This window comes from Hyla sarda, chromosome 3 (genome assembly GCF_029499605.1).
Source record: "Hyla sarda isolate aHylSar1 chromosome 3, aHylSar1.hap1, whole genome shotgun sequence".
In the NCBI taxonomy this organism is placed as follows: Eukaryota; Metazoa; Chordata; class Amphibia; order Anura; family Hylidae; genus Hyla; species Hyla sarda.
In genome coordinates, this window is record NC_079191.1 from 370,818,707 (window position 1) to 370,830,769 (window position 12,063).

General features: G+C 39.9%; 1 protein-coding gene across 3 annotated transcripts in view; it reads right to left on the reverse strand.

Moving 5' to 3' along the window:
- GPCPD1 (glycerophosphocholine phosphodiesterase 1) overlaps positions 1-12,063 on the reverse strand; it is an 82,452-nt gene that overhangs the window by 30,851 nt on the left and 39,538 nt on the right. For all 3 annotated transcript variants that reach the window (XM_056567808.1, XM_056567809.1, XM_056567810.1), the window contains exons 9-16: positions 9,865-10,027; positions 8,989-9,121; positions 8,730-8,784; positions 3,381-3,473; positions 2,884-2,961; positions 2,332-2,371; positions 1,632-1,690; positions 1,217-1,282 (exon numbers count right to left, since the gene is read on the reverse strand). In XM_056567808.1, the coding sequence (XP_056423783.1) occupies positions 1,217-1,282; positions 1,632-1,690; positions 2,332-2,371; positions 2,884-2,961; positions 3,381-3,473; positions 8,730-8,784; positions 8,989-9,121; positions 9,865-10,027 (687 nt within the window). The remainder of the gene's footprint in view (positions 1-1,216; positions 1,283-1,631; positions 1,691-2,331; positions 2,372-2,883; positions 2,962-3,380; positions 3,474-8,729; positions 8,785-8,988; positions 9,122-9,864; positions 10,028-12,063) is intronic.

The following is a 12,063-nucleotide window of genomic DNA, read 5'->3' on the forward strand; positions in this document are numbered from 1 at the left end:
CCGCATATGCGCCCGCCGGGAAGTGAGCGGGCGAAACATATCCGCCGGCAGCCGTCTGCTGCCGAAGCGAAAGTAAGTCGGCGCTTCATGCGCCCGAACAGTACAAACGCCACGGCTGTCAGCCACATAGTAAGCGCCGCGTCTGTCAGCCGCATAATATAACACACACACACACGTGCATAATAATAAAGTAAACCATACATTCCCAATATGCCATTGCTTGCCCCTTTTTTAGAATAAAAGATAGAGCCCCTAACACAGGCCAGCCCCTTGGACCCTGAAAGGTGGGCCAAAAAAATGAGGGTCTCCAGAGAATGCAAGTCAGCACCTAAAGGGAGAAGGATATATGCTCACCTCAGTCAGAAGAACTTACCTAATGGAGTCTTCTGTGAGGTCTTCAGCCAGCTTTTTGTTACCTGCATCACGCCGGGCTACCATGTGCGAGCGAGGCGAGCAGGGAATAGGGGGACCCGGACCCATGAGGTACAACCACAGGCGCTGACCGTTGGCGAGAGGGGGTGAACAGCGCATATACGCAATGTCTGTGCCCCCTCAATCGCCATGGGGAAACAGTGAGCCGCAGTTCCTGAGTCCCCACCTGAAAACATGAAAGAAAATGGAATAAAAAACTAACACATCCCTAACTAGGAAATTAATAAAAACAGAAGACCTGGTCTGGAGAAATCCAGACCATGTCCACCTCCTTCAGACACTAAGCTAAAACCGATTAGCTCAGGGCCTGGAGGCGGGTATATCCTGCTGGGAGGAGACAACTTTTTTGTTGTTGCCATAGTGTCATACCTCCTAGAGATAGCAGCATACACCCATGGTCTGTGTCCCCCAATGGAGCCGATAGAGAAAATAAATGTACAAATTTTTTTTCTACTTGTTTCCACTGGAGTTCCCCTTTAAAGACTGCAGGCTGTCTGCATCTTGTCTGTGCTCTGAGGAACAGCATGGAGATATCCACACCTCTCTTCCCCCCTCCACTCAGAAATTTTGGTCCTTTAAAAAAAAAATTTTGGGGGGTTCATTTTCAAAATGAAAAAGATAGAGACCCCTAGTGACAATTTTTAAACCTGTTTTTCCACATCTTTAGCAATCAAATTTTTTTATGACTTATATTAGGAAAATGCTTGGATTTTAAGTAAGTATTAAATGGAAAAGTTGTTTCTAATGACAGTAACACTTTAATTCTTAAAAGAATTACACTGACCTTTTCTTGACAAATCCACTTGATTTCTATATTGAACCCAACATCTTCAGGCACAGCCTCTAGTACCTAGAAAGGAAATAAACACATAACATAACATAAGACATAAAACATAACATAACAGACATAAAATTTAAAACCACACAATTATTTTTACACAAAATTGTATCCATTTTTCTTTTGAAACTGTCAAAATAAGGGCTAACATAGGAAAGTTTTCTGACATCTCATTTGATACCAATGGGACTGTTATGACAGCAGCCTTATTGATCTCCATAAAAAACTTAGATAACAAAATAGAGATCTGAACATCTATACATCATAAGCCCAGGAGGAACAACTTACATATCGTATTTATTAGATATTTATCTATGCTAATTTTTAAGAGTTGAACTTAAAAACAGAACATAATCTTTACCGTTTGAAGGGAAGGAAAAGGCTGATTATCAGACACAGGGCATTCCTCCTCATTGGGATCTGTAATCATTGAAAAACATGAAAAAGGTTATAACACATATTCACAAAAAGTAAAGTAATTACTGGGGAAAACATTCATATCAAAGACAAAAGCACAAAAAAAAAATAACTCACTATGGCAGTCTCAGGAGTAAGGTCCAGTGTGATCAACCATTGATCGACATGTCAAAGGTGGTTTTAAATGACAGTAATGCTTTAAAAAGCAAAACTGTTTGTTAGGGCACCCCTGGCATATGCCATATCAAAACTGTTATTGGACACCCCAGGAGGCCTATATTAAAGCCTGGGGATTACCCAATCTAAAAAAAAAAAAAAAAAAACACTAAAAAAGAATTGCCATACAGCATGTACATGCAGTTTTCAACTGCATGGTGGCAACATATTATTCACCAGCCTTCAACTATGTCATATCCTATCCTGTGGAGTATCCACACATGAACAATACATGAAGACCCACATTTATCTGCTGGAGAATGGTGTGGCTTTCCCATAGCAACCAATCACAGCTCAGAATTTCAATCTTCACAAGCTATGGTAAAATAAAAGCTGAGCTTTGATTGGTTTCTATGGGAAGATCACACTAGTTTTTCTCTCCAACAGATTACTATGGGTTAAATGTTTGCTTTCAGACTGATACGTACCAGAAGGATCTTGTAACTTCAGTGCAGTAACGTGAGCGAGCTGAAGAGAAAGGACAATTACCTTGCATGAGAGATTTTGCTACATTGTTTAACATACTTAAAACATTAAAATGGTCAATGCATTAAAATGTGAAGTACTTACATGTATAAGTATGTTTAAGTGTATGTGTGTTATAAATTGTCACATTCCTGCAAAGATATGCTGCGTGTATATTGTTACTTAAAGGGGTATTCCTGGATCTAACATTTTAACCCCTATCCAAAGGCGTGACGGCACGCCCCCTCGTGACGTCACGCCAGACCCCCTCCATTCATGTCTATGGGAGGGGGCGTAACGGCCCTCCCATAGACATGAATGCAGGAGGCGTGGCGTTAAATCACGTCTTCAACTGGAGAAGCAACTCCGCATACAATGCGGGTGCTGCAGAGAGATCACGGGGGGTCCCATCGTCAGGCCCCCGCGACCAGACATCTTATCCCCTATCCTTTAGAGGGGATAAAATGTTAGATCCCGGAATACCCCTTTAAACTGTTTTGAAGTAGAAATTTTACCTTTAATAGCTGAAGCTGGTCAAACGAGAGGTCCTTCACAGGAATCTCAAATAACTCTACAGATGCAGAATTAGTTTTCTGTGTCAAAACAAAAAAAATAAGTAATCAATTAAAAGTTGTTTTGTGACAGGTCACCCTCCCCTAGCCTTGATATTTTACTACACTCTTACATTTTCAAGCACTATTCTAAACCATGAATAAGCAGTACAAGTCAATTCTGTAACTGATACTGTAAAAGTATTTGCTTCTCCCCCTCCCTCTTTTGCTGTCTCCATTTCAGTATGACTGATAGCTGGAACATTCAAGTAAACAAGGGGGGGGGGGGGGGGGGGGTTGGAGGGGGCTGTATTTCATGTGATTACCCATTTAACAGGACAGTCCAATCTATGTGCACTACTTGGCCTGTACAGTCAGATCTGCAAACAGTATTCTGTATGCACTGTACATTGACAGTGTTATGGCTATATTGTTAACATAAATTAAGGGAATACATTAACCTTTTTCATAGATATACAGCATGTAAGATCGTGATAGATCACTGGAACGTGATCCTTGGAAAGATGGACATCAAACTCCACAAAGGCAGCACCCTAGTAGGGGAGAATTAAAAAAACAAAAAACATTAAAATCTCCCATAGTGTATAAGAAAACTCTACAAACTGATAACAATACAGACATTGCTCAACATTTATGCAGCTAGCTTACACAAGATTTTGTTTGCAAAGTGTAATTCACTAACATACTCCTAGTATTGGAATGACTACCATTATAAATGAGAGAACACTTAAGGGCCAGTGGCTGGTGTGTTTATAGATTTCACCATGAATTCACATTTGTAGTGCTATACTATCAGTCCTAGGATAGTACAGGAGATCAATCTTCAGCAAAGCATCACAACAGTAGGTGGAACCAGTATCACTGCTTGCTGGCTTTACCTTTAGGAGGCACAGCAGGAAAAATTGTCTCCCGCTTTTTCTTTCCCCCGATGCCAGTTCTGATCCCTCTGCTCTCCAGTGACTAGCCTGCTGTGTAGACCAAACGTCCCTTTCTCTATGTAGCTGCTGTGTGAATCTCCTAGTCACTCTGGAGAGCAGCAGGCAGGGAATTAAGCCACCTGGTATAAGGGAAAGCAGAGCAGCTTGTTGGAATTGAAAACTATATTTTCCAGGATTGCCTCTTTAAGGCACCAATACACAGACTAGAGTTGGCCAAACACACTATTTTCAACTTTTACATGTATGGAGGGATTGGATGAGATAGCTGTCATTTGACAGCCATCTGATGTATATGGGTAACTTTCTCTTTCCTCCTGAATAAGCTAACAGTGTAGTGTCAGAGTGAGAACTGATATAGGAGTATTACAAAATTAAAAACCAACTCTAAAAGCTGGCTACAGTATAATGAACAATAAACAACTGTAGATAATGTGACCTTTTCTGATGATACATCCCCTTCCCTACCCTGGTCCTCCCTGCTTGAACCTGCATCCAAGACAATGCATCAGAGCAGGACCTACCCACTCAGCCAATCACTGGCAAAGACGTACCACACACCACTCTTGGCCCCAGTTTGTGTGTGGTAGTGCAGCTTGGAGCGGAGCTGTAATCCGTTTTCAACCTTAGGCCAAGTGTGAAAGCTTTTGGAAGAAAGTGGCAATGTCTATACTAATCCTGGATGTACTCCGCCCCTAGACATCTTATCCCCTATCCAAAGGATAGGGGATAAGATGTCTGATCGCGGGGGTCCCACCGCTGGGACCCCCGCAATCTCTGTGCAGCACCCGGCGTTTGCTTAGAATGCTGGGTGCGGGCAGCGAGGACGTGACGTCACTGTCACACGACACCCCCTCAATGAAAGTCTATGGGAGGGGGCATGGCTACTATCACACCCTCCCGTAGACTTGCATTGAGGGGGTGTAGTGTGACATCACTAGGGGGCGTGGTCATTAACTCACGACCCCCAGCATGTTCCAAATGCTGGGGCAGCCGAGTACCCCTTTAAGCTCTATCACACAGGACATACTAGAGAATGTGTGATATTGATCATGAATGATAATAAATTTTTGTTGTTTCTTGTTTTTTTATAGGTAGCATCAGCATATGATCAGATATCTGCTAATATACCCTTTCCCCCATTGGGGAATAAGAACATCGACCTGTGGATATGGAGATGATATGAGTTTCGGACTCTCTCCTGCTCTTTTTTCCCTTCTTTCGTGTTTTTTGTTTTAAGTGCTGTGATTTTAGTCATATTATATATTAAAAAAATGTTATATATTTTTTTTTATATTTGGCACTTAATTTTTTGATTTCCACTCTCACACTGCACACACATCATCATGTATGTATTTACTTTTTCTTTATACACTTTTTTATTATTAGATATATATACACACATTTTTTATCTACAACTATTCCATAGGGTCATATTTATTCACTTATCTAAATTCACACATCATTTATTCCACAATAAATGATGTTTTTTGTTTTATACACTTGTGTTTTGCATGATTTAATACACATGCTCACTTATCTTCATGACAAGAATATGGCTAAATAAACTCTATATATCATATTTACACTATTTTAAACATCCTGAATTTATCATGATTTGTTCCTTATTTATTATTTACTATTTATTTTGTATATGCTGGGATAAGTTATTCCCTTAATAATCGGGGTAATTATATACAATTACATTCTGCACTAGCATCTTTTAGACATTTTTGTTTTATTCATATCACATTATTATTTATATTTAATTATTTGTCCTTTGAAAGTATTTATTCCTTTTTTTTATTATTATTGCTTGGGTAAAGTGAGTCCACATTATGAATTGCAAATGTGCAAGGCTCATATTTATGTGCTGTTATTCCATGAATGAGTATTGATATGTACTATTATGAATTCTAACTTTATTTATAATGTTTACATTTATAAGCCAGTACTTTAAAGGGGTACTCGGGTGGAAAACATTATTATTATTTAATCATTATACATTATTATTATTTTTTTAAATCAACTGGTGCCAGAAAGTAAACAGAAAGTAAAAAAATATGAATCCTTCCAGTACTTCTTAGCTGCTGAATACTACAGAGGAAATTCTTTTCTTTTTGGAACACAGAGCTCTCTGCTGAATCATGGGCACAGTGCTCTCTGCTGAATCATGGGCACAGTGCTCTCTGCTGACATCTCTGTCCATTTTAAGAACTGTCCAGAGTAGGAGAAAATCCCCGTAGCAAACCTATACTGCTCCTGACAGTTCCTAAAATGGACAGAGATGTCAGCAGAGAGCACTGTGTTTCAAAAAGAAAATTATTTCCTCTGTAGTATTCTGCAGCTAATAAGTACTGGAAGGATTAAGATTTTTTAATAGAAGTAATTTACAAATTTTAGATGAGGTCCGGCACAATAGTAGCAGGTAAAATCCGGTGCTTTATTCAACATGCAGAATAGCAAATGGTACAGGAGACAATAGCCTACGCGTTTCGGGCTGACTAAGGGCTCAACAGCCCGAAACACGTAGGCTATTGTCTCCTGTACCATTTGCTATTCTGCATGTTGAATAAAGCACTGGATTTTACCTGCTACTATTGTGCCGGACCTCATCTATTGTTTGTTTGCTGCACGTGGAGAGGAACGCCACCTCTCTGGTCGGAGCACTAGAGCAGCGGTAAGGGGGATCGAGCGGAGGACTTTACATATTAATTTACAAATCTGTTTAACTTTCTGGCACCAGTTGATTTAAAGAAAAAAAAAAAAAAGTTTTCCACCAGTGTACCCCTTTATGGATCAGCTCTATGCAATATTATTAATTCTAGACTATTTTTTACAAACCTTACGGGGCATATGCTGCCAGTGTACTAATTCATTGGAGTGAACTTGCATAGGCATTTTCATCTCACTATCCCATGCCTTTGCCAGCAGATTTGCCCACAGATAAGATGTCTGCCGTGGTGAGGTGCGCTCTGTGGTGATGCACTCGGAGGGGTGTGTTCTGGCAGGTTCGGAGATGCCGCATACATATGTGGCCTATCTAAATTGACTGTCAATAAAGATTGACTTTAACTGATTTTGGTATGTTCTTTTTCATAAGTGAGGTTTCTTTTAGGATTATATATTTACTTAAATCTCACATAGTGGGGTTTTTTCACACAGAGTTTTGGTTTCTATTCTTGTAGGTTAACTAACAACATACTAGAGAATCTGCTCAAAGCACACAGAGGAGACAAGCAGTGCGCATCAGAAGAGTGCCATAACTCTGCAGCTACTCACTGCATGAACTTACCAACTGAATACCACTGCTCTCCTGGTCCCACAGAGACAGCAGCAGCAGTCTATAAACGGAGGACACACAGAAAGAAATGGTGGGGAGGGGAGGTGTCTGAGAACTGCACAAGGGATCTGATTATGTAATCCTCTAGATAACAGGAAGTCAGACACACAGGACAGACCACTTCCTGTTACACAGTAAAAACATGCACTTATCTGATTTTCTGGTGGTTTAAGTAGTGGTCACATGTTTACAGTAATGGAATGTATGGAGGCAGCTGTACTGGCGGTGGGTGTGGTTTATATGGGCAAAAAAATATATATCCTCAACTCAAAGTAAAGCACACCTTTAATCACCATGAACGTGCAACTGTTAAATAGGGTAAACCTGTTAAGTTGCACACACAGTGTTTTATGGGCTTAAAGGGGTACTCCGGTGGAAAACAATTTTTTTTAATTTTTTTTTTATATCAACTGATGCCAGAAAGTTAAACAGATTTGTAAATTACTTCTATTAAAAAAATCTTAATCCTTCCAGTACTATTAGCTGCTGAATACTACAGAGGAAATTCTTTTCTTTTTGGAACACAGAGCTCTCTGCTGATATCTCTGTCCATTTTAGGAACTGTCCAGAGCAGCTTGTTTTCTATGGGGATTTTCTCCTACCCTGGACAGTTCTTAAAATGTACAGAGATGTCAGCAGAGAGCACTGTGCTTGTGATGTCAGCAGAGAGCTGTGTGTTCCAAAAAGAAAAAAATTCCTCTGTAGTATTCTGCAGCTAATAAGTACTGGAAGGATTACATTTTTTTTTTATAGAACTAATTTACAAATCTGTTTAACTTTCTGGCACCAGTTGATAAAAAAAAAAAAGGTTTTCCACTGGAGTACCCCTTTAACAAGTCTGGCATTACCTGTTTACATTGTAGCATTTTTAATATAAAAAAATAAATAAAAATAGCTTGTGTGTCCTGGCCAGGAGTTGTCCTAACAGTGGGAAAAGTGGGGAATACGTCTGTCCGGGTACATTACGCTGCTGACAGCGCGCGCATGAAAACTACACAGGGCCATCGCTGGGGAGTCCTGTGTCAATCTACAGTATTCTGTTGTCCGAGAGAGTTGGTGCAGCCCCAGAGGAAAGTGGATCCCGGGCCCCTGCCTCAATGACAATTCGGATGACTCCTAGCCAGGATAGAAAAGCTGTTTTTATGAAGATAAGGAACACTACTACTATGTAAAGACACGTATGGCTAGATTAGATCTGTTAAGCCCTAATGCGTTATGTGTGCAGTTTAACAAGTCTATCCTGCCTGACAGTAGCACTAAATAGATTTATAACTCTGTACTAAACAATTAAAAAATATATCTTTTGGGGGGAAGGGGAGTGGGGTAAAGCTTTGTTTGTTCTCTACACAGCACCAAATCCCCTGCATCTCTCCTAAAAGGTGACACGGTAAAAAAGTTGATCCTTTTCCTCCTCTCAGAGTGATGATCTACCAGCACCCATACACTTTATGCTATTATCAACTTCCAAAAGTGGCATTACAGTAAAATTATAAATATATTGTATATCTTACATGGTTGGCAGCACTTTTTAATGAGGCCACAGTGTTTTCTCGGACTTTAGCCATCCTACCAAACAAGAACGCAGGAAATTAGAAATAAAAAACACTAATAGTCAATGTACTACTATCAATACAGAATAAATGTACATAGTATACAGTACACACATATGCTTAATGTAAGCATCTTTAGCTATAAAGTACACAATTCTAAATACTGAATTTCAGAAACAGAAATTTATAAATTGTTCATTCTCTGCTCTATTAATCTTACTTAGCAGTGGTAGTAGAGTTGCCAGCACCTCTATGTCCAACGTCAAGTGGTGTCCTTGGCTTCCAGTACTTACAGAACGAGCTGCTCATGTCACATGAATAACCCAGTATTGGCTTTATGACAATAAAGTCAACTAAAAAGAAAAAGAAAAATGTGTGTCATAATAAACATGAAAATATCTAATTCAGCTTAAAGAGGTTTATGTCTGAGAGATTTATTTTTTATATTTATAAGTAGTCAAGGCTGGACTGGGGGTTTATCTTTCTTGCCTGTGTAATCTGATAACCTGTTTCTTCCTATAGAAGTCTTGCTAAATAAAGACATACAAACAAGTTAACGGATCAACCTCTAAACACTGTATAGATTTAGACTATGTGGGAAATATTTAGTTGACGCACTATTCCTGTAGTGTTCTACTAGTTGGCACATTCATCAACAGGCTGTTCCTTCTTTTAGAATAGTAATTATGTCACACTGTAAAACTGAGTGGGTTATGGTGTTTCATTTGCTCATCTCACTGTAGGCTGGTGGTGTGAAATTTCCGCTTTTTCATTTCCCACGGAAAAGATGCCCAGGAAATTAAATGGAATAAAAAAAAATAAAAAATTTGTTTAGGGTACATTCACAAGTTCGCAGATTTCATGTGCAGGATTTTCTGCTGCAGACTTCAATGCAAACTAAATGACAGAGCACAGCGTCTAATCTGCAGTTACAAATCCTGCACAACAAATCTGCACAGGATCCTGTATGTGTGAATGTACACTTCGGGTACGTTCACACACACACAGGATCCTGTGCAGATTTGATGCGCAGGATTTGTAACTGCCGATTAGAAGCGGTGCTCAGTACCCTTAATCAGTAAATCACAAGGCATACCTCGAACTTTCCCCAGAGTATTCCTGGCATTTCTACTCATGATGGGAATTGTGACAAGGCCATTGCTTTTCCCTGTTTCCATGATGGTGGATGACAAGAGACAGGCTGTGCCCACATGTCCGGGGAGTGCATCACCTTGCACCACAGCCTCACTAAGCTCTTCCTGCATGTATGAAAACAAAACACACGTTATTTTATTCCAGTTACATTATTTCATTTAAATTATCCAAGAATTCCATCCTTTTATACAACAGGGTCAACTCAATCTGTAATCCTCATGCAGCAAGTGATGCCTTACCCTTCAAAGCAAAACCATTTGGGCTCTAGACCTCTTTAGCCATCTACAACAGGTATATCCATTTACCAGAAAAGGACTGTTTTGGTGGCAAGTACAAAAGATGGATGAGGCAGTCACTAACATGGTTTGTGGGTAGAGAAACGAGTGCTCGGCACTGGATTAAAGCCACTCTGCATGTAGTGAAATTGGGGATACTGTACTGGTTGTCAGGAGGTGTGTCGCGCTTGAGACACATGCAAAAACGTACCGTATTTGTAGAAAAAACTGCAGCACAGCACTCACCCTTTTGTTGTCAACGAATTGTGGTTTATTCAAACAATGATGATGATAAAACCCTGAGGAAGTCACCAGTAGGTGACGGAATGCATGGGGTTCAGGGGGACGCCTGTATAGGGATTATTCATTACATTGCTTCTTGATTCTTGCATTTCCCAGCCACCTGTCTGCTATACTTGGGGATTTCCCTTTAATCAGGTTGCATATTGTATTTGGCAGGGAGTCTGTGGTAACATATGCAGATTGTATAGATATTGAACTATGTTGTTATTTGGATGTATATTTCGAGGCAATGTTAGAACTTAGTTATACAGGTGTCCTGGGAGGTGTCCTACGGGCTCCCCCCCTCTTGTGGGAGGGCATGTTTATGCCTCTTAAATGTTTTTATGGATGTTTCTTGTTGTCTAAAGTGATTTATGAATTTTCTAATAAAACATTTTTGTACATTGATTGGGTGTGCGCTACATGGTGTACTTTTTTTTTTTGCCTTGTTTATTCAAACAATTTCATCAGTACAGTGGATTGTGGGGAGCAAAAAGGAAAGTGAGCTCACTCGAGCAGTGCGCAGCGACTGTGCCGTTTCACGGTAAAACAATGAAATTGTTTGAATAAACCTAACTTTGTTGACAACAAAAGGGTGAGTGCTGTACTTCAGTTTTTCCTACATATACAGTCACTAACATGACTACACACCCCAATTACTAAACAAAGTTATACCATATATATATATTGTCTACCATAAACTGTATAGAAGAACAACAAGCCCAGTCACGGTTTCATAAGCAGAATAAGAGAGTGCTTGCCTTAATCAGTGCCAAGGCTGCTATAATCACAGGAATGTACTTTCTAGCAATTCCCCTCTACAGACAGGTAATTTATAATTCCCTGTTGGTTATTCCAGATGATTTGTTATTGAAACCAAAGAGAGTAAAGCACTCCATATTTCACCCCTTAGCACCATCTGATTTACAGTATCTAAGTGAGTCATAACCTCACATTTTCGTAAATATTTTATGATATCTTTTCACGAGACAATACTGAACACTGAAGAAATGACCGTCTTCTACAATGTAAAGTAGTGAGTGCACGGTCTGTATAAAAGTATAATGTAGAGTCCCCCCAAAATAACTCACACAGCCATAATGTCTAAACCTGAGTGAGAGTAAACTGGGCCCAATTAGACATTTTCCTACCCTGATGTCATGTGATTCGTTAGTGTTACAAGGCCTTAGGTGTTATCGCACTCACACACTGACACTGGAAGTTCAACATGTCACCTCATGACAAACTCTCTAAGGATCTGAAAAAAATAATAGTTGCCCTAGATAAAGAGGATTTAGGCTATAAGAAGATTGCCAAGACCCTGGAACTAAACACAGCACGGTGAGTAAGACCATACAGCAGTTTTACAGCACAGGTTCCCCTTAGATCAGGCTTCACCATGGTCGACTAAAGAAGTTGAGTGCACATGCTCAGTATCCTAACCAGTGGTTGTCTTTATGAGGTAGGAGGGCATTTCTGGGAAAGGGAGGAAGGGACTATCAGAATGTGACTTGCTCCTGCATTGCACACAGTGGAAAATTTGCATATGGCCCTAGGCAGCACTGATCTACATGCTGCCTTTG